This window comes from Podarcis erhardii (assembly GCF_964252035.2).
Source record: "Podarcis erhardii genome assembly, chromosome: 1".
NCBI classification, from domain to species: domain Eukaryota; kingdom Metazoa; phylum Chordata; class Lepidosauria; order Squamata; family Lacertidae; genus Podarcis; species Podarcis erhardii.
Genome location: NC_138497.1, coordinates 53804733 through 53832518, shown reverse-complemented (window position 1 = coordinate 53832518; position 27786 = coordinate 53804733). Strand labels below are relative to the sequence as shown.

Below are 27786 nucleotides of genomic sequence, written 5' to 3'. Positions count from 1 at the left end.
CTCACTTACTTGAGAGAATTGCACTCAGTAGGTTCTACTTCTGAGTACAGAATTGCACCCTAAAAACTGGGGAAATTAGCAGTTTTGCTAATCGTCAATATGTCTGGGTTTTTCATCAGAACCAGGAAGTGTCCAGACAACTTTTGTGTCCAGGTTTTTACTTCTTGAAATATGGCAACCCTGCCACCCACACTTCCATTTCTGACCTAAATAGAGCAGCACTGCCATCTGGTGTTGGTCCATGTTACAACCTTAGAAAGAGCTGTCCAAAAACCTATGGCAAATTGCTTAGCAAATAATTTTTCAAGCGGACTTAGATTTAATAGGACAGACCTCACATTTACATCATGGGGGCAATCTATAAGGTGTGATGTGTAGCTGGGATGGGTCAGGCATGGAGAAGCTGAGATAGAAAGGCTAGACTGGAAACAGGCAATATTCCCTTTTGGAGGAATAGCAGGAAGAGGCATTTACTGTACATCAGGGGTGGACAGTCTTCAAGGCCACAAGATCTACTTAGCTTTGACTAGAATCACGAGGCTTTGTAACCAGAGCCAGATGCAAAACAGTAATCTAATCAGAAAGACATATACCAGGAATTACTGTTAAGGAGCAGGGTGTCTGAGCACCTGCTCAGTTCAGTGATTAGCACGAGAATCAAGCTCAGAAGCCCTTTCCACACACCACTGGTTTTCCCTCAAGCATCGTTTTTCAGTCACCCAATTTTAGGCAGAAAAGCTTTTTGTTGCTGTTGTTAGATCATTGGGAGTCGGAAATGCTTGCTGACCTATAGACTCATCCATAGATCTCTTAGTAGGTCTCAGTCTACCTTTTGCCTATCCTTCCTTTGCATTAGTCCAAACAAGATATGCTGAAGAGTGGCCACCAAAAAAACAGCCCCATAAAGACAGAAACTATGATAGGGGATGAATGCCAAGCTGAACTTCATGACCAAGTGGGGAATCCGAACTGTATAACAATTGATTCTTTGTTATATAGAAATACTGGTATTTCCAATTTTGTGTCAAGTTCACCCTCGTGGCAGCTATTGTGTAGCCAGCTACATCCCCTTGTGGCAGCCATTTTGTGACTGTAGCATCACATACGTGGAACAGAACTGTTATCATGGGGAGTCAGACTGATGTCTGGAATTAGCCCTTTAATGCCCCAACATAAGGCCTAACAGACCTGGACCTGGAATTGCTTTCTATTTGTAACCATTCTATTGGGTTGTTTTTGTTTTTATTACGTATTTTGTGATTTTACGTTGTAACCACACTGAGATCTGCGGGTATATTAACGAATTTAATTAATTCATTACTAATAACCATGCAAGAGTTATTCTGAATCTCTCTAGGTAACACATATGCAGTAGTAACTAGCAGAATGTCACATGGCAGGTAAAGTATAAGAAGCAAAATAGTAATGGGGAGGATCAAAGACTGGCTAACTGTTAAAAATAAGCTGAGAGAATTTCTCACACAGCTGCTTTTCATTTCAAGGTCACGAGAACAGCAATTGCTTGATATCTGCTTTAATACTCCCTCTCCCAGAAATGCATAAGGAATGTTACAGCCAGTGATATATAGCTCACATCTGTATACAGTGGTACCTCAGGTTACATACGCTTCAGGTTACAGAATCCACTAACCCAGAAATAGTGCTTCAGGTTAAGAACTTTGCTTCAGGATAAAACAGAAATCGTGTAGCAGCGGTGCGGTGGCAGCAGGAGGCCCCATTAGCTAAAGTGGTGCTTCAGGTTAAGAACAGTTTCAGGTTAAGAACGGACCTCCAGAACGAATTAAGTACTTAACCCGAGGTACCACTGTAATTGATACACCCATTCAACTTGTAAGCACATTGCAACACTATGTAAGAGGCAGACAGTTCACCAACCCAGCTTAGACCCTGACACTCAAACAAGGAAACCAGAGCTAACAGAGTTGTTGCACCCTGGCTATAAGAAGCCATTCCATTGCTGTCCATGGGTCTTAACAACTACAGGGAAAAGCGCAACAGGCTCCTGCCTGGTAGCCTGGTGTTTTACTCAGTAACAGAGTGAAATATACTCGGAGTCGAGAGTGGATTTCATGCGCTTTATTCAGCTCATAGTGGTGAGGAGGAATGGAAGATCCCCCAGAATGTCAGTTTATATACATTATTTATACAATGGGCCCCACGTGATTGGCTAATTCCAGGATTCTCCTGTCAGCCAATCAGGTTGCGGATTCACTTCCACCTGGAGCTGGATTGGGTGGCTCCTGTGGACCAATCAGACTGCTGCATTCTGAGTCCTTTTGTTCTAGGACCAATCAGACTGCTGCATTCTGAATCCTATTGTTCTAGGACCAATCAGACTGCTGCATTTTGGATCCTATTCAACTCAGTACATAACACAGAGACTGCACTCTTAAGCTTAATTTACTTTTGCTGGGCTTCCCTTAGGCTTTAATACGTTTTGTGCAGGCTAGTCCTGTGCATTATGTGTTCTGTAGGTCGTGTGTCTTGCTGTGCTTTATTCTTGTTGTACATGAATAAAACCAGTATGTCTTCACCCAAAAGTGTGCCTATTGTCTCTGAATCCACAAAGCACAGCTGCCCTTGTAGAATAGGTGCCCACAGCATTCTCTCAAAATTCCAGTATGCCATAAATTCCTGGGACCATAAAGGTTGGCAGCCTAATCAAAACACAGGCTCCTACATTGGGTGGGGGTGGGGGACTATTAGACAGCTGTGTCTGAGCCACAAACTTCTGCTTTGACTGGCCCTAAAAACCCCAACCCATTCTAGATCTGGCTGAGAATGTTCCCCCTCGACAGACGCCCCACCCATCTGCAGCATCTCCTTAGCGCGCATTTGAACACCATGAGACCTGCTCTGCTCCAGAGGAAAAACTGAGGGGAGAGACTTTCTGCAGGCAATGGCTTTTCCACCTGCCCTGCCCCACCCTCGTCCCAGACCATGACTTTGAGAACAGCAGAAGCAGCTGGGAAGGGAATAGTTCAGGAATATTTTTTCAAAAGTTGTGTGTCCTTGTTTCTACTTTGATCCTTTTACAGGGTTTTGTATCTTTGGAGTATTTTACGCATTGTGATTTGCTGTTATTTTTATTGGTTATACATTAGTAATTTTTTATTGTAATAAGGGTAAACTGTTTAATTATTTTTGCTGATGTCTAATTTTACTGTTTACTGTTAGATTCTGATGTATTGTTGAATGTTGCTTTATTGGATATAAGTTGTTTATTTTAAAGTTATTGTGACTTTTTATATTGGATCAGATTGTTACTCTTAATGTTTGATGCATTATTATTAGTAGTAGTAGTAGTAGTGTTGAAAGTCGCCCACAGTGGCTAGGACAACCTAGCTAGATGGGAGGGGTATAAATATTATTATACCAGCATTGCAGGGGGTTGACTAGATGCCCCTTCGGGTCCCTTCTCACTCTACGATTCGCCCTTGGTCACATGCTCAGTCCATACAAGGATCTCAGCAATTCTGACGACTAGCTGAGGAGCCCATGCTTAAGAGCCATCTCAGCCACCGGCTTGCCGCTGCTTGCCTTACTTTGGCTTCAGATGGGCGCCGGGAAACAAAAGCCCAGCGAGTGCTGGGCTGCCAACCGTCGTTCCCCGCGCGGAGAAGCTAGAGAACGGTCATCCGCCTGCCAGCGTTTCGTCGCGCCGGAAATGACGCTCGGCTCGAGCGGAAGCCGGAAGCGTCGGCCGCGGCTGGCGGAGGCGGAGGGGCGTGGGAGGCGTACACCGTTTGCGGTCTCTTCCTTCCCCTCCGCCGGAGCGCCGTGAGGTGAGGAGGGCGCCCATGACGACCTGGGTCCTTCCCGGAGCGTAGCCGGCGTGGCGACTGAGGGGGAAGCGAAGAGAGCCGGCAAGCCAGTTCGCGCTGGGGTCCTCCTCCTCGGGCGACCGGGTGAGTGGCACGCGGGCGGGGGGACCCTCCGATGCCCCCTGAGCTTCGGGGTGGCTTCGGGTGTCCTGGCGAGCTGGGGCCCAGCTACTCGCCCTCCGTTGAGCCCCTCCGTTGAGTCGCCCTGCAGGTGAGAGCCATTCGAGGTGGTTTCCTAGCAATGCCTTGCCTCCTCACCTGTGGCCGAAGAATCAGAGAACTGTAGAGCTGGAAGGGACCCCGGGAGTCATCGAGTCCAACCCCTTGCAATGCAGGAATCTCAACTAACGCATCCGTGACAGGTGGCCATCTAACCTCTGCTTATAAGCCTCCAAGGAAGGAGAATTCGCCAACTTCCAAGGGAGTCCGTTCCACTGACAGCACAGCACCCACTCTATAGTCCGGTTCTTTTTTACTCTCAGTTCCTTTTTCATCGCCAAGGTTCAGACACACACGCCTCTGTCAGATTAAGTGCTACTTTCACAGTAACAAGAAGAATGGGAATAAATGGGGCCTGGTGACACACATGTGTGTCGGTGGGTGTGTGGGTGTGGGTCCGTCCTGCCCCCTTCCCCCGTGATGGAAATTCACTGAATCTAAGTGGCTTGTGGGTGTGCCTGTAGAAGAAGAAGAGCCTCTACCCACATACAAAAGGAAGTTGCAGTGTTCATACCAACTTAGGTGTCCCAACACCTGATCAACAGTGTCAGCTTTACTGGTGCCAGTTAACATACTTGATTCACATTAAAAGTAATCTTTTACTCTCGGGGGATTCGGTCTCTTATCTGCTCCCCGGCTGTCATCAATGACTGTGTGGGATAAGGCGATAGTGCTAAGCCTAGTTTTCTGCCGCTTCTTGATCCAAGCTTGAAACCAGTATGCAGGTCCTTAATTTCTGAATGTAGCTGTCCAGTGCTGGAAATTCTAGGCTCTTTTCCCAGTCTAGATGTGAATGTGCACAGAGAAGATAGCTTTATTTGCCTCACTTTCATGGGATCTGCAGAGAATATTTAACCATCTGGTGTTATTCAGGTAGGATGTTGAAGTAAACACTGCACAAACATTTTTAAATGTCAATAAAGGAGTATTTCAGCTTGCACTTCCTACTAATTTGGATCTTTAGTGGCTTTCAAAGCCACTGTTCTTCAGTCATGCATATTCTGTTTTACTGCACTGGTACAGAGCTTACTTCCATTTTCCTGATTAGTATCAGTCCAGTTTTTACACATTTGTAAAGCAATGTGGAAATGACTGGGCATTAGTTGGGGGATATGTATTCTAGAACCCTGTCACTTTCCTTTAAATTATTGATTTTCTCAGAAAGCTACTGATGCTAATTGGGTAGTATCTAATTCTAAATGTGACTGTGAGGATGCAAATGCAGTTTATTATTTTTTTAGAAGGAAACATCATAGGCTTTATTTAATATTATTTGTTTTGTAGGAGTTATAAAATATGATTAAGTATCTCCATGGAATGACTGTGTATGCTGTAGCCTGGCATGGAAAAATATTTTCCTCAGCGACATAAGAACTTGTCATGAATGCGTGATCTCAGTGATGCATCAGGATATTCCATTGTTTGGTGGGAAGAAGGTGTCAATTAGTGTCATTAAAATGCTAATATATTATATTGTAATACTAAGGGTAGTGTTGTTTTAGACACTGAAACCTCGTAATCCAGGTTCTGGGAGGGACACCTTAGTAAGTTAAAGAAGCTTAATGAAGAAGGCTTGCAGCATGTGGATCAACTTGAGGGAGGTGGAAGTGATTGTTTTGGTGCTTTTTGGTAGTAGAATATGAAAACTTTTTCAGATAGATCCAAAGCCCATAAGACAGGCATAGGCGGTAAACTCAGCCCTCCAGATGTTCCTGTTCCTTGCTGTCTTGAAGCTGTTTTTTCTCCAAGGGTGCGAAAGCAGACTGGGTGGTGGTGGTTATGTTGAGTAGACAGCTGCAGTAAGAGGGAGTCTTAACGGTTAAGCAGCCCTTGCTTTTCCATTCCTAATCAGAGTCTGTGAAGTCATTTTCCTGTAAATAGCAGTGAAACCATACTAGGCAGATATGAGGCCCAAATGTAGTCCTGCAGAATAGTAAATGCATAATAGTAAATTACCAATAAACTTGTATTCCTTCTGATTACTGATAGATTTGGCAAAGAGAGCCAAGAACGCTATTTTGCTGAGGCAATCTAGCTGAAATGTTTAAGAGCATACACACCCACTGTCATTGTTGCTACAATACCTGGCATCTTCCTGTTATCTTTGTTCTGCATGTGGTAAATTGGCATCCCTCTAGGCAGGAATGGGGTTGGTCATAGAATAGTATTTTGCTGGGTGTAGTTATGTTGCCCTGGGAATAACTAGTCAGTCACAATTAAAAGTGTTAACACTTCTTAATTTAAAACTGTTATATTACAAATCATCCAAGGTGAAATAAAAAAAACTTTAATCTACCACAAGCCATGATTGCATAAAATATTAGTTTTAGAGAATAAATACCTTAAGATTGTACAAGTAAAAATAAAATTCTGGCAAATGTTAAGTATATACAGTTTAATATGTGACTGAACACTTAACATGTGCATGCCTTTACAGAGATTAGGGTTTATTTTTTCCTAGAAATTGTAAAATAGCAAGCTGCAATATAAATAAAACTTCAGGGCATTTCAGCTTTATCTGTTCTGCTATCTGCAGAGTTGGTGCTAGTACTTAACAAGGACATGTGTTGTTGCTACTATCCTTTTATTATTGTGTTTCTCAAAATGTTTCTTCCCAGGTCCTAACTGTGCCTGCCCAGTTCTGCTTTGCCAATTGTGCAACTGAGAGGTATTTTGTATGCGACATTTTGTACTCCGGTTTGATGCCAATATTGAAGTGCAAAATACTCACATATCAATACCAGATGTGAAGGGTTTGGACATATATAAATAGCATTTTCACCTTTTAAAATATACATGAGAAGTGAATGAGAAATGAGAATGAGAAATAATTACAACCATTGCTGGTACGTACTTAAAAACAGACGTTCCATTTTATACACATGTGTGCCCCTCACATCTAATGCAGTATAACTGGGACATGGGTGGTGCTGTGGTCTAAACCACCGAGCCTCTTGGACTTGCCAATCAGGTTGGCAGTTCAAATCCTTGTGATGGATTGAGCTACTGTTGCTCTCTCCCAGCTTCTGCCAACCTAGCAGTTCGAATGCACATCAAAGTGCAAGTAGATAAATAGGTACCGCTCTGGTGGGAAGGTAAAGGATGTTTCCGTGTGCTGCTCTGGTTTGCCAGAAGCGGCTTAGTCATGCTGGCCACATGACCCGGAAGCTGTATGCCAGCTCCCTCACCCAATAAAGCGAGATGATTGCCTCAACCCCAGAGTCGTCCGCAACTGGACCTAATGGCCAGGGGTCCCTTTACCTTTTCCTTTAAGTTTTGTATAAATGCTGCTGACCATTTAGTTTCCCCTTTTCCCCAGGAAAATGAATTCTGTCTGTAAAACTATTTTGTTTGTTTTTTATTGTAAGCTGCTAAACCCAATCAAGAACCTGCCTTCTGTAGCGGCACTAGATGTTAAATAGCAGTAGATGACAGAAGAAAAATTGAGAGGTAATCCACATTGGTACATGCCAATGATATTGCCTTGTTTGGTCTGTTGAAAAACAACAGTAGCATTTTCATCTTAACTGATATTCTAGTGTGTTGGCGGTACAGTTGCAAACCACAAGAGCACAATAATGTTTTTATTTTATTTTACTTACATGGATTTCTGACCAGGTTGCCACAAATTAAACATACCCTTTTAAATTTTGTTTTTCCATATATTCTGTTTTCCAGAAGCTTGTGGGAAAGGTGGCTTGTTTCATTATGTGTGCGTCAGTCAAATATAACACCCGGGGTCCAGCCCTCATCCCAAGAATGAAGACTAAACACCGCATTTACTACATTGCTCTCTTCTCCATTGTGCTGTTGGGCCTCATTGCTACAGGCATGTTCCAGTTCTGGCCACACTCCATAGAGTCCTCAAATGATTGGACAGTTGAAAAACGCAGCATTCATGATGTGCCTGTGGTCAAGATTCCAGCAGACAGTGCCATCCCAGAACGAGGAGATCTCAGCTGCAGGATGCATACATGTTTTGATGTCTACCGCTGTGGCTTCAATCCCAAGAATAAGATCAAAGTCTATATTTACTCTCTAAAGAAGTATGTGGATGAATACAACATGCCTGTGAGTCATACCATTTCCAGGGAATACAATGACCTGTTAACTGCCATCTCCGACAGTGACTTCTACACAGATGACATCAATCGTGCCTGTCTCTTTGTGCCATCAATTGACGTACTCAACCAGAATATGCTCCGTATCAAGGAAACTGCTCAAGCTTTGGCACAGCTCTCCCGGTACTTACACATATCTTACTGTGAATGCTAGAGCTACAACAGTAAAACAAGGGTAAGGGGACTAAGAGGGGGAACCAGATAGTCAAGGAGTACATTGGTTTTCAGTCTTAATTATTGACCACCCTGTTCTCCCGCTGTTTGGTAATTATTCATTTGGGCTTAAACATCAAGCAGGCCAACTGCAACTCATTTGAGAGTGCCTGGTTCAGAAATCATGCAAATGATGACATTTATGGCTAATCTGTGACCATTGGGCTCCTGCATTTTTTATAGAGCTGTTTTGTTACAGAGTGGCTTTGGATGTGTGCTTATCTCTGAAGCTCTGGTTTCAAGCATTTGTGGTGGTCTCATTTCCCCATCATTTTTCTTTCTCAGTTGGAATCATGGGACAAATCACCTCTTGTTCAACATGTTGCCTGGAGGACCACCTGACTACAACACAGCACTTGATGTTCCAAGAGACAGGTAGGCAACTCTGGGTGCATCTCAGCTTGAAGCAGAGGGGTTTGTATGGGGGTTAACACAGATTGAGTGAGGGACATCCACATTCCCACACTATCCCTGTACCTTTAACCTATCGGCATGCTTCTCCATCTCATTGTTCTTTAGCACGATACATCTTAGGTTGCGTCCTGTTTACAACTTCCTGCTTTCACTTCTCTCTCGGACCTCAATATGAGAGAGAGGTCATCTTTAACTGTCCTCTGAGAAGCAAAGGAGCAGGCATGGCTTCCTGGTTGTTCTCTAGACTAGTTAGTTGGACTAGAACTAGAAACCTTTCTATCTAAGCTATGTGTATCCTACAATAAACAACTTTATTTTTTTCCTACCTACAAGCATCTCTGTGTGGGATTGCAGCAAGAAGAGTCTACTCTCTAACCATGATTAGCTAGCTAAGTGCTGCACTTTCTGCATACTAACGTGTTTCAACAGGGTAATTGGCCCACTTCTCCCAATAGTCAACTTGTTTCTGTTTCTTTGAGACTTTTTAGAACAAGTCTCTAAACAAGATCCAGAGCTATTGGGAGTCAAAGTGTGAATTTATTTATATGTCACAAAATTGTAGAGTTGGAAGGGACCAAGAGGATCATCTAGTCCAACCCCCTGCAATGCAGGAATCTTTTGCCCAACATGGGGCTCGAACCCATGACCTTGAGAGTCTTACACTTCCCCCCCCTCCATTTTATCCTCATAACATCCCTATGAGGTAAATTAGGCTGAGAGACAGTTACTGGAACAAAGTCACCTAGTGGGCTTCAGCACTGAGTGGGGATTTGAACCACTACTCCACTCTGGCTGCAAGTGGCTGAATGTTTTGGACTGGCCCTGTTAACACTTACCCTCCTTGTGCCATTTTGTCAACTTTGCTGCTTCTGAAACTTAATGGAACATAAATATACTGCTTTCTAAAACAAATTACTTCTACATAGCATTTAACTAGTTGGCCTTGATTTACAGCCAACCAAAGGGTATCCTCCTATTGAAGACGAGAACTTTTTTTAAATCTAAGTTTTACATCTTAGAAACATGGCTTCAGTTTGTCTCTACTGACTGTTAGTATCTGCATATCTTTATGTGGAGGTTTTGCCATTGATTTGAGTGGAATTTGGATTGCCCTCAAATTCTTGTGTATATATAGAAAGTCACACTCCAGAAGTTCCTGTACAGAGAGCAGTCAAGGAGTATTTTTGTTTCCTCTGTATGACTTGTCAGAAAAAAGGGATTATTATGTATGTATTGGTATGGGTAATTTAGTTTTTTAGCATCTTATGTCACAATACTTGAATCCCTCCTGTGTATATATGATGTGAGTGGCCAGTAGAGGACAGTCAAGTATTATTATTTTACCATCTAAATGTGTAAGTGTGTGTGTGTTCTTTAGAAAATCCAAGGTATAGTCAGGCTGATTAAATATTTGATATCACTAGGTGTAAGTTTCCACATTTTTATTTATAAAGTCTTATAGGATTCTGTGCCCTCCCCTCCCCATTATAGGTTAAATAAATAAAACATTTTGTCTAACCCATATGCTTTTTTGCTGCCACTTTTTAACTCCAATCTGTTTCTTTAGCCACCTTTTACTACACACGGCAGCAAGGTATAGACATGGGCTGAGCAAACTCAGAGACTTGCATCAAATATGTTATTATTTAATAAAACTTATTTAATATAATAGGGATTTACTTGAAGAAGAAGAAGAAGAAGAAGAGTTTGGATTTGATACCCCGCCTTTCACTCCCTTTAAGGAGTCTCAAAGCGGCTAACATTCTCCTTTCCCTTCCTCCCCCACAACAAACACTCTGTGAGGTGAGTGGGGCTGAGAGACTTCAGAGAAGTGTGACTGGCCCAGGGTCACCCAGCAGCTGCATGTGGAGGAGCGGAGACGCGAACCCGGTTCCCCAGATTACGAGACTACCACTCTTAACCACTACACCAAACTGGCAGGTTATTTAATCAATTAATAATAATAATAATACCCCAGCCACTCTGGGTGGCTTACAGCATATATTGAAACCTAATAAAACATCAAACATAAAAAACTTCCCGATACAGGGCTGTCTTCAGATGTCTTCTAAAAGTTATGTAGTTGTTTATCTCTTTGACATCTGAAGGGAGGGTGTTCCACAGGGAGGGTGCCAGTATCGAGAAGGCCCTCTGCCTGTTTCTGACAGTGCCTGTAACTTTACTTCTCACAGTGAGGGAACCAGCAGAAGACCCTTGGAGGAGGTGTCTGGGCTGAACGATGGGGGTGGAGACGCTCCTTCAGGTATACTGACTGTTAGGAGACATCCGAAGGCAGCCCTATTTAGGGAAGTTTTTTATGTTTGAAGTTTTATTCTGTTTAATATTCTTGTGGGAGCTGTCCAGAGTGGCTGGAGAAACCCAGTCAGGTGGGTGGGGTATAAAATAATAATAATAATAATAATAATAATAATAATAATAATAATAATAATAATAAAAAATAAAATTTATTATTTTTTATTATTATATTACTGGGCCAAGACCATTTAGGGCACTTTGAATTGTACTCAGAAATGCATTGGGAGCCAATGAAGAACTTTTAGGACTGGTGTTGATAAAATCCCGGCAGCCACTCCCAGTCACTAGTCTAGCTGCCACATTCTGGATAAGTTGTAGTTTCTAAGTCACTTTCAAAGGTAGCCCCACATAGAGCGCATTGCAGTAGTCCAAGCGGGAGATAACCGGAGCATGCACCACTCTAGTGTGACAGTCTGCAGGCAGGCAGGGGCTCAGCCAGCATACTAGATAGAGCTGGTAGACAGCCACCCTTGACACAGAATTGACCTGCACCTCCATGGACAGGTGTGAGTCCAAAATGACTCCCAGGCTGTGTTCCTGGTTCTTCAGGGCACAATTACCCTGAATTCAGGACCAAGGAGTCCCCCACACCTGTCCGTCCCCTGTCCCCCAAAACAGTACTTCTGTCTTGTGAGGATTCAACCTTAATCTGTTAGCCGCCGTCCATCCTCCAGCTGCCCCCAGACACTCAGACAGGACCTTCATTGGTTATGATTTGAAGAAGAGGTAGAAGTTGATATCTTCTGCATACTGGTGAACACCCAGCCCAAACCCCCTGATGATCTCTCCCAGTGGCTTCATATAGATGTTGAAAAGCATTGGGGAGAGGACGGAGCTCTGAGGCACCACACAAATGAGAGCCCAGGGGTCTGAACACTCACCCCCAACTCCACTTTCTGGACATGGCCCAGGAGAAAGGAGCTGAACCACAGTATAACAGTGCCCCCATCAGTGCTTGGTTTGTTAATAGTTGATATGCCACTGTTACTTTAGCAGATGTTACTGGTTCTTTAAAAGTGTTGTTGCTAGTTCTCATCCCTGTGCAAAGCTAATAGCCAGTCCCCTTTTCTCCTCTTATGGTTAACTCACAAGTACTCCACCTGAAGCCTTCTCTCTGGTCAGGGTTTTCCAAAGCGATACAGGGTGGAACAGGATCTCCCAGCTGTCACTTCTTGGTTTCGGTTTTCTTCTGAAACCTTCCTCCTGGTCAGGCACTTGAACACTTGGCCGTGAAGACATCACAGTTCTCTTCTCTGATGTCTCCTGCAGTCAACAGTTAGCTTCTGACCAGAGTTGTAGTAACTTAATGGAGAACTTCCTTCAGAGTCTTCCTCTCCAGACTAGCTTTCCCCTACTTCTGCCTAGAAGTCTCTTCACTTTCTGATGGCACAATATTGTGCCTGTCTCTATATTCTCTGTCAGAACCGTTTTGGAATATACTGTATACTTGTCCAGTAGGTATAGGGTGGTATACTACTACTACTACTACTACTACTACTACTAACAATAATGATATTAATCCCATAGAAATGGGTCAGTGGGAAAACACTCACTAACATTGGATATCAGCCAGTGATCTTGAACAGAATGTACACTAAGTGACCTATCACAATGTGACCCATTTCAATTCTCCTGTCCCATATAAAAGCCAGATTCTGCTGTTAGCTGTCATAACGGAAAACCTTACAAGAATGTAAACACCTCTTTTGAAACTAACAGCCTAGCTGCTTCTTGGCCTGCTGCCAACTGAGCCTCCACACATTATCTTTTCCTGGCTTCAGTCACAACTGAACTGCCAGTTTTTTCTCTTCATACCGTTAACCCTTTACCAAACAAGCACTGTTTATAACGTAGCAGTGTTGCTAAATTTAAATTTTCCCTTACCATGTTCCTTTTTCTTCCCACTTGCCTTCAGAAATCTAAGAGTTAATATTTTGCTTCTTGTGCTGCAGAGCGCACACCCAAACTGAAATACTTAACTGGGTGTTGGTTCCCTGTGGCTTTGCTTAGGTAGATGCACACCTGCGTTCTCAAGGTTGATGAAGTGGGGTTAACATTGCTTACTGGATCTAAATTAAAACAATCTGGTTACTATTTCTTAATTAGGAAGGAGAAACAAGGAGCAAAAGTGCAGGAGAAGTAACACATGAGCCAAATTCAGTTTTTTCTTGCTTTCTTGTTCAACACCTCTGAATTCATGTGAAATTGGGAATGTGAGGCTTGAAGGATAACAGCAGCATTCTGCACTGCTGTGCTGCATGTCACTTAAAATAAATGGAAAAGAATGCAAAATAATCACTGGTTTTAGGAGCTAAAACTCATTCAACACTTCCCTCATCTAGGTCTCTTTCTGTAAACACACATGTAGCCTGGGCTGGTATGTTTGAGTTTGCTTCCATTTTTTTATGGGAGGTTTGAAATATTATATTTTTTCAGCACCTTTTGGGTGATTTCCAACATTAGTTAGAATACACTTGTTGAAATCAATGGACATTGAACTCTGGAACTCTGAAAGCAGTTCACAGCATTTATATAGCATTAATTGTTCCTCCTTTCTGGAGTTCAGCAACAGCTGTTTCTGGTTTTTTTTAATGCTCAAAATAAGTCATGGAAAATAACTTATGTAAGATTGTCTATTCTGATATAAACCAAATATTTGTTGTACCCCTCCTGAGCATGAGTTTTGTTGGCTGAGTAGAATGTGTTTAGATGATCAAGGAGTTCATGTGGGCTTGATGGGGTGGGATCATAGGAAAGGTGAGAAGGCACCAAATTTCCATGCTCATGAATGCTGGAACTTCTGCTTTTCACTAGAGGTTGCATTAAATGACTCTGCAAGTGGAAGGCAACTCACACAACAGAACTTGCTCTCCCTCCTGCCTGCAGCCCCTGTACCCACCCAAAGCCTCTCCATGGGGTTGAGGAGGGGGCTACAGAACATTGTCAGCTGTGCCATATGGGGCTGAAGTTAGTGGGGGATCATCTCTTGCAATGGGTGAAGGAACCTTCTGCTCATGTGACCAGTGGAATCCTCTCATTGTCTTCTCAGCCATGAGGGCTACTATTTTCTTTTAAAGTACCGTATTTACAGGAACTTGCACATCACATTTCATGCAAAATCCTCTGTTGGATCCTGATGGTGAGCTACTCTGGGCTCAAAGTATTTCATATTCTTAGGTACCAGTAGCTGCAGCAGCTTGAATGATCAGCTGAAGAAATTTGCTCACAGTTAACTCAATAGTAAATGTATGTAGTGAGCAGCTGCACTGCCCAACGGTGGTCCTTGCACAGTGCCTATAATGGGCATGTATCTATTTCACTGAGCGAAGTTTAAGATCTAAGTGAAGTAGATGCTAGTTGGAAGTAGTGTGTCTGGCCCTGTTTGTTTTAGTGTCTGGAAATAATAAATTCTACTGCTGTTCAGGGGATTTTTGGCATGTACTTGAAGTGATGGGTTATGTTCATCTAATCTCCAGAACCTGAAGTGATTAAAAAATAAAATAAAAAGTATGCTAATTTTCCTGCAATGTGAAAATCGTCTTCCCCATAGGGAAGTGCTATAGCTCAGTGATGGAATATATGCTTTGCATACACTAGGTTCCAGGTTCAGTCTCCAGGTAGGGTTGGGAAAGACCCTTGTTTGAAAGGTAACTTGAATTTAAATTCACTGTTTAATGCAAGCCATACTTTGGGTGGAATCTTGAAGATTCTTCCTTTGCAGTTCTACTGAGGTTGGACTGGGTGTGTGTTCTTGATTGTTTCTTTGAAGTTTGAATAACCTGACATCATATGACATAAAGAGGTTTACAGGAGGAGACACCCGCCTGTAAAAATGGACCTGCTCACGGGATCCGATTCCCCACCCCTGAAATAAAGGCCTATTTACTCAAGGAAGTTTCTTAAAAGACTGTAATCTGAGTTGTTTTAGGTGCGAGGTGCCGAAACTACATATATAAAGAAATAAAAGTTCTCACTTCTCAAAAGCTGCACAGAGACAAAACAGTATTTGGGAGATAATTTTATTTCTGATGTATTATCTGCAATTTTAAGAGTAATACAGCGAAGTCCTTCCCCCTAGAATTTGATGCTTAGGCACACAGTCAACTGTAATGAGAGGGGAAATGTTGTTTGGGTTTTCCCCTGTTGTAAAACAGTGCATGACCCAGATTAATACCACATTGCCAGTAACATGTTCCAAGAGATGCAGTCTTCTTTCAATCTAGATGTGTATACTAGATTCAGGGTATTGAAGATGAGCTTTGCATCGCATCAGGTCATAGGCTACTTTCTGGGAATGGCAGGCTGAGAGCAGCTGTCATCTGGAGGCTCTCTTCACTTAATATTTATCAATGTATTTCAAAAATGTATACCACCTTTCCAGTGGGATTTTCTGGGAATTACAAGTGGGGAAAGTGCTGTTGAACTCAGGGTCTGCTTGCAAGCTTCTCGAGAACAGGATGCTGGACTAAATGTGACAGTGGTCTGATCCAGCAAATCAAGCTGTGCTTATGTTCTTATTTGAACCTAGAATGCCTATGTAGGATCTTCAGATATCTGAACTCATTACATATATTGTTTTTGAATGAAAATGTTTCTAAAACTACAGAGAGAGCTTGCCATTTTCCTCCACTCCACCTCTCTGATTTTCTGTCTTTTGAATAGGTGTTGGGTTGTTGCTGTGGGAGGGGGGAATGTAGCTGTAACTTATCTTTTTCCTTTTCTCCTCAGAGCTCTGTTGGCAGGAGGAGGTTTTTCTACGTGGACCTACCGACAAGGCTATGATGTCAGCATTCCTGTTTATAGTCCACTGTCCGCAGAGGTGGAACTGCCAAATAAAGGGCTGGGGTAAGCTGAAGATGAGTGGGAGAATGCAGCATATTTTGCCTTCTTGCTAACAATGTCATATAATGCCAGCTGCATCTGAGCTGCTAAGAAATTCAGCCCAGAAAACCAAAAGCATTCAGTATCGGGGACAGGGGGAAGCTGGTTGTATAACTGCTCTTGTAATTGTTGAGAGCTATGAAGCCAAAATATGGCTGTGTATTATCTGTCAACAGATTATCTCATAAGTGCTATAGAAAGCCCAAGTTCTAATTACACTTATCAAGGTTTCCTGAGCAATAATGGATGCTTTCCTGGGAACCTCTGACATTTGCTTTAACTAGCAAAAGTTAACAGCTAAAAGTTGGGGAGGAAGGGAAATTTATTAAAGTGAAAGTGGTTTCTGCTGCTCCAGGCTTGGCCACCATCACAGGCTAAAACGTGTGACTTGCTTTCGGGATCATCTGTTTCTGAAAAGGGTTTGTCTCTCTTGTTATGTGTCCCTGGATTCTGCTGCCTTTCCCACCCTAGTAGTATTTGGCAATTTCAAACTTCCAAAATAAGAGTGCCTAATTTTCACTGTCTTGCTTTCCTTGTTGAATCCACTAGAGTAGAATGGCAGTGAAGTGTGGACAGAAACCTTGGAGCAGGAAACCATGCATTTGGTCAGGAACCATAGCAAATGGGAACTGAAAATTACTTTTGATTTAGTGGGTATTTGGGCTTTCCATGGTACTCATACAATAATGTTTACTCCTTTCAGCTTTAGTTAAGTGACTTACATAAACACTCTTTCTCAACTTATCTTCAGCGATCTTTTGCTGAAGTAAGATAGACATTGAGAGTACTGAATCATAGGCATTGTTTCTCTCTCACAACCATTTTTTGACAAACGTGACAGTGTCACTTCTGGAGAAAAGTCAGTTACAAAGGGAGGAATTCAACATTGCGCTTTTCTGAACGTTTCTTCAGCACAAGCATTTTAATTTATCAGACAGAATGATTTGGGGAAGGTGTGGGGGGGGGAGAGGGAAACAAGAGAAAACCTCATTAGTTGAACTATCACAGGTTAGTTGAATCTGGGCCAATAATTTCAGTGAATGGAAAACGGTGCATATTCTTGCAGTCTTGTCTACAGGACACTAATTTGAATATTAAAAAATAGAAAACAGCTAATGTACTTTTCAAGAAAGCAAAACAGTGCACAGTAAATCATTGTCCATATCTTTGCCATACCTGTTGGGGAACCTCCCCCCAGAAAAAGTATCAGGAGACTCCCCAAGTATGTAGAAAAATATTTGTGTATTTGTAAATTAAGAGAAATGCCACCACCAGCCCTCTAAAAACAAACAAGTGCTGAACATCCTTAGTAGCTTCCAGAACTCATAAATAATTGAAGTCAGGTGAACATTTAATTACCGCATTTCTATCCCACCTTTTATCCAGGCAGCTCAAGGTGCCATACAGATTCCTACGCTTCCCATTTTAACCCTGCAACAACTCTTTGAGGCAGGTTAGACTAAGTGACTATGGCTCATCCAAGGTCATAGTGGGTTCAAATCCCCTGAGAGTGGAGATTTGAACCCTAGTCTCCCAGGTCATAGTCTGATACTCCAACCACTTTAGAAGCATTTCACCAATTTTAAAAGATATGTTATAGATTTTGTTTTTTTTTTACTGTTCCTGAAACTTTTGAATTCTTCCACGGGGGGAAAAATTCAAAACAGCCCCCTCCTCCCCTCCAACCCCCCCTTTCCCTCCCTCCCCAACCTCTGTTCTGAACTTTCGCATATCTAGGTTTAGTATAATTTACAATTTTCTTTCATAAGGACTGAAGGCTGTGTTGTGAATGAAGAGAAATATATTTAAAGTTCTGTTCTGCTCACAGTCCTGCATGTTAGGTGTTCACCATTGTATTGGAAATTGATTTCTCTTTTTATTCATAGTTGGGCTTGAATGGCATTTTTTTAAAAATAGCGACTTCAGTCACGTGCCACTTAGATCATTGGCATTTATGGTATTTGCCTGAAGCTGTGCTGATGCATATTTTAACTGTTAATTTGTTTTGGAAATCTGAGATGAGAGTTCAGTTTCATTTTATTACACATCTGTGGCTTTGCAGATATAAAGCCTGGAGTGCCTGCAGTAAGCATGTGGGGAAGACTTCAGATAACAGGTTTTAAAAAACACTAATCTCTACATATATCTTGCATCTCAGAGCATCAAGTAGGAATATTTATCTTCATATGTGCTACAAAGTTGTAAATGTAAGAGGCAGCTATTAAAAGAAGGTAAAGATATGGGAAATAGTTGAGGCATTGGTTAATTTAAGGTCTTACCATAGACAATGAGGTTCAAAGGTGGGATTATATACCTGGTAGCTACCTCTCTCAGAACAACCTGCTGGTTTTTGAGGTTTGTAAAGCAGGTGCTCAGCAGACTGTATGTTGAACAAATGGCTCCAGATTACTCAAGTGAACCAAGACAGATGCAATGAGGAAAGCGACCTCTCTTCCTGACCCAAAATATGGCAAGCAGCTAAACTCTGACTGTTAGAGACACATCTTGAGTTCCAATAACACAGTTGTGTGATTTAAGCTGTAGAATACTGCTTGTATTACTTTTAAAGTTATGAGCACTTCACTGAAGAGTTGCATAGGTTTTTTACAAATTGCTACCCAGTCAGAAACACACTTGTAACTTGGATTTTCTAATATGTGTTTGTTGTTTCCAGAAGAAATCCATTTGATTATAACCGAGTTCTTGTTTTTTTGTTTCTTGTTTTTTGGAAAAGGAGGAATGTCTGCATTGCATCATGGAGGATATAGGTCTTTAAGTTTTATGGAGAACTTGCTGTGTTAATAAGCAGAATTGGTATGGCAGCAGTTATCAAGAGGAAATGTCACTTCTGTTGTGCACTTGCCACATAAGTAGCGCTTAGAACAAGCTGGCATTTAGCCAAATTAAGAAACAATGCAAGAGTTTAATTCAGTAGGAAATCCTTATCAGTATGATGCCAAGCCCCCTAAAATGCTGTGCTGTCCAATCTGCTTTTAAAGACTATTAGCAGTATTTACTGGGAGCGGAGTCCCACTTATTTCAGTAGTGCTTCCTTCCAAATAAGTATGCTTAATCTTGCTACACTACATTGCAGTTCTCTGCCTGCTTGTTCAAGTAAGTCCTGTTACCTTCAGTGAAACTGTCATGAGTGAACATGCAAAGGAACCGGCTGTAAACTTGCAATCTTGTCATACTTGTTCATGGTGGGACTCCTTGTGTATACTTCACTCATAGTTCACAACTATGTATTTTATTTATGTGCTAATATCTACTGCTAGTTGGGTCTTACAGCTAGTATATGAATCCTTCCAGAATTCAACTTTATTGTGCCAGTATAGGATTATTCCCAGCTCACTTCTTTCTAAAGAAAAGAGAAATGCTATGGCTATAAAGCTAAGAAGTCTGAGTCCCGCAGCAGTATAAAGGGAAACACATATCAGATTATCTAGTGAGAATCCTGCAGGATTTGTCAGGCTCTCATTTTTGGGGTCTTCAGTCCCCGTAGGTACTTCCTCCTTTCCTCTCAGATGGCTCTTCATCCTGAATACCGTTCTGAATTGGAGGCTCTTCAAGCTGAGAATGCAGAATCTGTGCTGATCCTGGACAAGTGTACCAACCTCTCAGAGGGAATCCCTTTTACTCGTAAGCGTTGCCACAAGAATCAGGTCTTTGATTATCCCCAGGTGCTTCAGGTAAGTCTGCCTATAGTGCCTCTATCACTTTTGTATTTGATTACAGGAAATTATGGATTGTGACATATGCAATTCTATGCAATTTTTATTCTGAAGAATAAGCTGTATTATATGGTCTGATTACACTTTGGATATTGTTTTTTTGCTGTCAGTTCTAAGGTGTTCTGGTGTGTGATGCTATGTGCTACTTTTTTAATTTAAAGGAGAGAGAGGATGATATACAGCTAAGTCATACTCAAGAGTAGACCCATTGAAAGCAATGGAATTATGGGTGATATTAAACTAAGTTTGAATATGTAAAGTCTATTGCTTTCTTGAATATGAGTTGGTTGGATATCCCCTTTAAGTTCATTGCTTTCAGTGGATCTGCTCTTTCTTTTCTTTTTTAAATTTTTTTGGACTTACTCCAGTGTCCAAATTCATTCTTGTACCGAGCATCGCTATAAGATTTCTTGTCCTCATACTTATTCTTGAGAGAGAGAAATTGTAGGTGGATGTGGCTTACAAATATAAATGGCCATGGACATATTTGAAGACCATATTGCCGTAGTTAAATGTACTTCCCTGAAGTCATGACAAACGAAGTTGTTAAACTAGATTTCATGCCTGTACTGCTGCACCCAGGAAGTGGCAGTTCTGTTATATCTACAGCTCCAAAGTCATATTTCATCAGGCAAGGAAGATAACATCTGGCCTGCATGTCTCTTTAATGGCTGCAACATATACAGCATAAAGGTGCTTTGGTGTAGAAATATGGCAAGGGAGGTTTTGCTCCTAACTATAGCAAACTAACTCATTCTGTATGTAAGTTCAGAGATTAAAAAATGGACTGTTGTGCAGATGTTTAATTAGTTGCAAAAGAAAGATGCTTACAGGTCTGTGTTGAGTGGAAGGAAGGGCTTCCCTGAATTCAAATGTTCTGTCTGAAGATCAAACAATTTCTCTTCCCCTTCTTTAAAGGCAGACAGAATCATCCTAGAATTGCAGTTGTGAGTTTTTGCACCTTTAACAAATAAAACTTTGAGGAGAGCTGTCCTGCAGAGATAGTTAAAATAGCTTTCCCTCACAGAACCCTGCATCTCCATTTGGAATGTCTGGCTGATAACGGTGATAATGTGAGGATATGTATTTATAGTAGGTTTTGTCTAGACAGGAAAAAAAGGCTAGTTGGGTAAGAGGAGCGTTTTCATCCACATCATAGTATTTCCTTTCCCTCTTAAACCCATTTTTATTCCCTTACTCCTAGGAAAACTACAGGGGTTTCTTAACAAGTGATATTTGACTTTTTTGTTCCTTGTAATATAATAGTATATTAATATATGATAAAATAATCTGGCATTATGATTCCGGAGACCATGCATAACAACATGAGAAGAGCCTGCTGGATCAGGCCAGTGGCCCATCTAGTCCAGCATCCTGTTCTCGCAGAGGCCAATTAGATGCTTGTGGGAAATCAATAGGCAGAACCTGAGCACAAGAGCACTCTCTCCACCCACAGTTTCCAGCAGCTGCTTCATAAGTATCAGTGCCTCTGACCAAGGAGACAGAGCATAGCCATCATAGCTAGTAGCCATTGAGAGCCTTTCCTCCAATGAATATATTGTGTGGGGGCACATTTTCCACACAAAACAGCACTGTTTTCAGACACGTACTTAACGGTGTAAAAACATTTGGATTGGGGGGGAGGGTCATAAACCGTAATGCTGTGAAGTAGATACTTGAAGTGGTTTTATATCTTACGGGTTTTTAAATGCATGATTTTATAAGCTGCTTTATGAAAAGTATTCTTGAGAATTGGATTATAAATCTCTCAATCAAATTAATCAAAGTATACTGTGAATGCCAGTACACTTCACAAACCATATTAACCTTCTGGGCAAAATGCAGTTCCTATCACAGGTCCCGGATATAAATTTGTCTGCTACAGAATACACACAATTACAGCATTTTTATTTAGGAATAATTTTATTTCACACACACCCATAAAGATTACATTTTTTAAAAAGAAAGATCTATCACTTTTTATCTTATTGGCTTGCTTATAGCACTGGGTGTAGTTATGTTTCCTAAGAATTCTTCTGAAACTAGAAAAAGTGTTTCACATGTTATCAGCAATTGAAACCCAGAGCAAACTTTGAAATGGTGGTCTAGAATTTGCAGCACTCAGGGTTTTAGGTGCTGAGCCTGCTTCCTGCTCTCTTATAGTACAGTGGTGCCCCGCAAGACGAATGCCTCGCAAGACGAAAAACCCGCTAGACGAAAGGGTTTTCCGTTTTGGAGGTGCTCCGCAAGACGAATTTCCCTATGGGCTTGCTTCGCAAGATGAAAATGTCTTGTGAGTTTTTCCGACTTTCCCCCCTTTCCCCCCTTTTTCTAAGCCGCTAAGCCGCTTATCCGCAAAGCCGCTAAAAGCCGCTAATCCGCTAAGCTGCTAATGGGCTTGCTTCGCAAGACGAAAAAACCGCTAGATGAAGAGACTCACGGAACGGATTCTTTTCGTCTTGCGAGGCACCACTGTACCTGTGTTTTGCACCAACTGGAGCAGAGAAAGCCCAAATTTCCTTTCTTTCTTAAAATTGCATGAGTGGACTTCTGTTCACAGTACATTGGAACCCTCTTCTTACTATCATTTGTTTTTTTGTGAGTTTCAAATCCAGCCTACAAGGCAGCATGTATTCATTATATGGTGTGGTAATAATGGGTATTGACATGACAAATAAATTAACAGGGGAGATAGCGGAATTAAAAATGGACTTTCCTCCCTCTCTCCCATGCCACCTGAGCAGAAAAGGCAGTGTGATGTCTTCAGATGATGCTGGACTGCAGTCCCCATCATCCCTGGCTATGCTGGTGAGAGCTGTAATCCAATAACATCTGGAAGATGCCATGTTAGCTACCCCTTCAAGGGGTAAGGAAGCGTCTTATATCTTATCATGTCTATTTTTGTTTCCATTTGCTACCAGGAAGCTACATTCTGTGTGGTTCTGCGGGGAGCCCGCTTGGGACAAGCTGTGCTGAGCGATGTACTTCAGGCTGGCTGCATTCCTGTTGTCATAGCTGATTCCTATATTCTGCCTTTCTCCGAAGTTCTGGATTGGAAGAGGTAGTTTCACTATAGTCGTGTGTGCTCCATTGTTGCAACTTGTTTGGATCTGGAATGGCTTTACAAAACCAATGCTGAACACTCAGTTGGTAGAGCTTGAGACTCTTAATCTCAGATTCCTGCATTGCATGGAATTGGAGCAGATGATCTTCGTGGTCTCTTCCAACTCCACAGTTCTAAAACATTGAAATAAATATACTTATAGACTGAACCCCATTAATGTTTATCCAGGGCATCCATATCGTATTACATTTATATGGTGTGTGTTGAAGGGAGGGGTAATTCCTTTAGATTTATTTTCAAATACTTCTCCATGGGCTTATCTGTTTGACTCTGTGTGAGGGGAATCCAGTTTTGGGTAATTAACTACCTAAAATTCTCATTGTTTTCCTTTTCACTCTTCTGCATTTAGAGCTTCTGTGGTGATACCGGAAGAAAAGATATCTGAGATGTACAACATTCTGCAAAGCATACCTCAACGACAGATTGAGGAGATGCAGAGTCAGGTAGAGTAAATTTGAGTATAGGCCATGAATATTTTCCTGGGAGCCAAACCTGAATTTACCTGCCTGGCTGTTGTGGAGGTTGAGGCAAATGTAATAATGATTTGCATGTTCCCATATTTTACCATTTAATTAAAGGTGCTGAATATTGCATGTTGCTGAATTGTGCAAAGTACATACAATGAAGTTACTCAGATGTAATTTTATGTATTGTTCTGGATCAACACTGCATATCTGTTAAAATTAAATTACCACCCATATCTTGCCACCTACGTGGCTGATTGGACCTGCTGAATGATTCGCTCCCAAGTAACTTTAGGATGAGGAGGATTTCAAAATTCTTTGACAAACTGGTTTGGATTTGAAGCTTTGTTCATTATGTTTTATTTACCTCTAGGGCTCTAAATGATAACTTGAACTCATTGGGGCCACCAAATGTGTGGCTTAACACACAAAATGGAAGAAAATGGCACCCTCTTGTGACTAACACATTGAACTAAATTAATGTATGAGGAACTTGGTGTTAGCATGCCATATTTGCAAAATCTAGCAAAGATTTTTATATATTTTTTGTTTTATTTATTAAGTTTGCATTCCACCCTTCATCTGTAGCTCTCAGGGTGGTTCACAAGATAAAAATACATAACGAAAAAAGAACTCCTCCCCACCCCACAAACACATTTAAAAGGACCACCTGAATGAAGTTGGTGGGTTAGTAGTGGTCTGTGGACTGCAGTTGGGAATTCCTGTGCTACAACATTTCCTATTAAATACAACACAACATTTCTCTGCAGCAGAAACACATTTTATTAAACTGTGACCTGCATATACACTGTGATTCCATGCAAGTACAAATTAAATTATCCTGAGACCTCTAGCTTTGAGATTTTGTTTTCAAAAAATGTTTTTCCTTAAGGACATGAACATCTGGGCAATGCCTGGTGAAATTTCATCATTCCCAGAAATCAAGGAGAGGGGATTCAGTACTTTTTATGCATCTTTTCCCTAGTCTGACTAGAGGAAGCAGAATAAATTATGGAAAATAAGCAAATATATGCAGATTGCCTACTTTGTATAACATTGATAAGTTGCATGATGTATATAGATCATGGAAAGTTGCTTTCTTTAGGGCGGAATTTTAGTTTTGCTCAATTAATTTTCTTGTGTGCAGATTATAGGCAAATCTATTCATAAACCTCCGGTTTGCTTTCCCCCCAATATAATTACTCAAATACAGTGGTACCTCGGGTTAAGTACTTAATTTGTTCCGGAGGTCCGTACTTAACCTGAAACTGTTCTTAACCTGAAGCACCACTTTAGCTATTGGGGCCTCCTGCTGCTGCCGTGCTGCTGGAGCACGATTTCTGTTCTCATCCAGAAGCAAAGTTCTTAACCTAACCTGAGGTACTATTTCTGGGTTAGCGGAGTCTGTAACCTGAAGCGTATGTAACCTGAAGCGTATGTAACCCGAGGTACCACTGTAGGTCCATCACATACGTAGTATAACACAAACCATATATACATTTAAGAAGGTAGTAGACATCTATCAATGCTGTACATTACAGAATGGAAGCAGCAATGAGTTAGTGATTTTCCAATTGTATAGTCCAGATTACTGACTAAATGAGACACACAACACTCTTAAGTATATTATAGGTATTTGCACACATGTTCATATAACAAGCTACTTCAGTTTTGATTAAAATAGATAATCTACACTGAATTTTAGAAGTAAGATGAGGAAACCTTGCTCTAGGACAGAGTTGTCTAGATTATGAATGAAAGGCTATCAGTATAAAATATGACTGAGAATTGACACTTCAAAAAAATTACTTTAAAAAGGGGGCACCTAATACCAGTCTGAAAATATGCATGTTCTGTTTTCTGAGTACACATCAGTTAAATTCCCAACACTTTCTTCACAATTATGAAGACTGGACATGGCTTTTATTTTTTTTATTTTTTAATAAGGAGTCAATCTCTTGATCCAGAGGCTGTGAGCCTCTGATAAAAAGTGTGCCTGGGGAATGTAATCAGGAGCACAGGGATAGTATTGAGATACATGAAACTAAGCGTATCATAAAACTTTCATAAATAATATGAAAAGCATATTTGTGAAATACTAGGAATCTTCCTATCCAAGTCACTTGATATGAGGCAGTTCTGGAAACTCCAATATGCACTTGGATTATGTATGACGTAATTGGATTACTTGGGGCTTGGGGGGGGGGCGTGTTTCTACAGTTTTCTTGTGCTCAGCCACTTTACCAATATGACAGACGGCCAGAAGAGGTCTCTGTTCCCTTGATTCATACTGATTTTCTTAGCTTCTCACTAGGCATTCTATGTGGGCATAGAGACTCAAGTAGCCAGTTCAGTTAGGCTGGAAAACACTGCCTTTTGATTTGCTACTGGGGGTCATGAAGAATGTGGCTTTGCTGTAAGAAAGTTCATAGATGTGACCTGATAACGCTAGCTATTCAGAGTAGCATTATTGACTCTTTCTGTAAATGCGTGAGTGCTTGTTTCAGCAAACGTCGTAACTTCAGTCCTGTGCTTGTGGTAGATGCCGTCAATTACCATCTAAAATCTACAGTAGTAATACAAAGAGCTGCAAATACATCTCTGTACATTTGTAACTGTGTTTATAGGTACCGTAACCCTTCTTTCGTCTACGTAGGATGCAACATCTGGCAAAGATGTAGGGATGAAATTAGAGCCACATCTGTCAGTGTTCTGGAATCGCAGAATTGTAGAGTTGGAAGAGCTCCAATAGCTCCTCTCATCAACCCCCTCCCCCAACTCCAATTTAGACTGCCCCAGACTTTAGAACCATTGACATAGATCTGTCTGGCTGTCTTGTGGACCCTCCAAGCAATGAGGCACCACACCTCCCATATGTAATTTAGTTTCATACTGCATTTTTGTTAGGAAGTTTAGGCTAAATCTACTTCATTTAAAAATAATTCCTTTTTGACCTGAAAGGGTAAACTCACTACAAGTGATTGGTTCTGACCTGTCTTAATGGAGGAGCAAAATGAATGGGAGGGGGGAGCACAGAGAGAACAGGAAAGAGAGTTGGAATAGCATAGAGCGAGGGAGATGGATGGGATGACACAGAGCTGTGCAGTCCTGCAATGAGGCAGACACCACTGGTTTTGGCTCTGGCCCTGCCCATTGCTGGCATGCAGACTCTGACAGATTACCTCCCAGGGAATGCAGCCCTGCTTTAGAAGTATATAGAGAAGTTACGTGGGTTCTGTAGCTCCTCCCAATGTTAATTTCTGTGGAGTGTCTGGACTGCTAATAACTTCGGCTTACACATTTAAGTGAAGGTATGAGTAAAATAAAACCCTGAATGATTAATGCCACCTTAGCTTAATTGCTCTGTCAAAATGAAGCCCCTGTTGTGGGGTAAAAAAGTTTTCACTATATTTTTTGTAGATTGCCAGTACCTAGGGCATATAATTTCACTCTGATTTGAGTATAACTTAATGAAAACTTCCTTTAAAAACATTAAGTGCAGTGGGTGGGGAGAAACACTGCAACATCACAAAACAGTTGATTCCTTTATTGTAAGGGAATATGTATGGAATGCGAGAGTACAGGTTTTTTTTATATGTCTTCAAGATCAGTTCTGAACCCAAATGCATTTCAAATACAAATTTGAAGGAGGTAGCATTAGAGTCGTAGGTGTCTCTTGATCAGAATGTATGAGGTTTCTTTTTTCTAGCCCTAAGATTAATATTTGTGAACAGAATTTTTTTTAAGGCAGCAGAATATATTCCTGAGCATACCTTCCAATGGCTTTTCCTGAACTCTGCTGTTAGTTCTACATATCATGCACTGAATGCCCACATTTTGCTTGGCAACCTTATTGATTAGTAGATTTTTATGTTTCAGCTCCTATAGAATCTCTCCAGTGACAGACACCTGGTTGTGTGACATTTGTAGAATATGCCCATTCAGAAACTGGTCTCTACCATAGATACTGACTAGCAAAATAGTCCAGGGATGCACATTCTTAGTTTGTGTGAAGAAGCCCACCACCTGCTTAGCAGCTGTGCACTTTTTTTCTTCCCCCCCTTTCTTTTTTTGCCATGGAGCTATTTCACAATAAAGTGATGGGTTAAAGATGGCCCTTGACACAAAGGTTAAAAACATACTTGTTTTCTCTCTAATGTGAAGGGAGTGGGGTGGGGCGGATGTGAGAAGAGAGTGCCGGGACTTGCCAGCAGGTTCTTTTTTTCTGTAGCTTTTCAATCTCTGCCCTTCCATTTAATGTTTTCCTTCTTAAAAGAGATATACTTCTGTAGTACTGTGCAAGCACCCATGATTAAAGAAAAAAAAGGGGGGACAGAGCTTCAAGGTCTTGCTGATTTAAAACTGCTAAGGGAATTCCAAGTTTGAGGGTGTTTGAAAGCTACTGCATCAGCTTGTGGCAGGTAGGAGCCAATATCATAGATGCACAATGGTCTG

At 41.4% G+C, this 27786-nt stretch overlaps 1 protein-coding gene across 3 annotated transcripts in view; it reads left to right on the top strand.

The window, feature by feature from the left end:
* The first annotated feature begins 3695 nt into the window (after positions 1-3695).
* EXT2 (exostosin glycosyltransferase 2) overlaps positions 3696-27786 on the top strand; it is a 78463-nt gene continuing 54372 nt past the window's right edge. Inside the window, exons 1-8 of one of the 3 annotated variants that reach the window (XM_081834934.1) lie at positions 3696-3929; positions 6683-6732; positions 7743-8308; positions 8684-8773; positions 15857-15973; positions 19506-19701; positions 22665-22804; positions 23217-23310. In XM_081834934.1, the coding sequence (XP_081691060.1) occupies positions 7773-8308; positions 8684-8773; positions 15857-15973; positions 19506-19701; positions 22665-22804; positions 23217-23310 (1173 nt within the window). In that variant the 5' untranslated portion in view covers positions 3696-3929; positions 6683-6732; positions 7743-7772. The remainder of the gene's footprint in view (positions 3930-6682; positions 6733-7742; positions 8309-8683; positions 8774-15856; positions 15974-19505; positions 19702-22664; positions 22805-23216; positions 23311-27786) is intronic. The other 2 variants (XM_081834933.1, XM_081834935.1) reach the window with 2 other exon arrangements.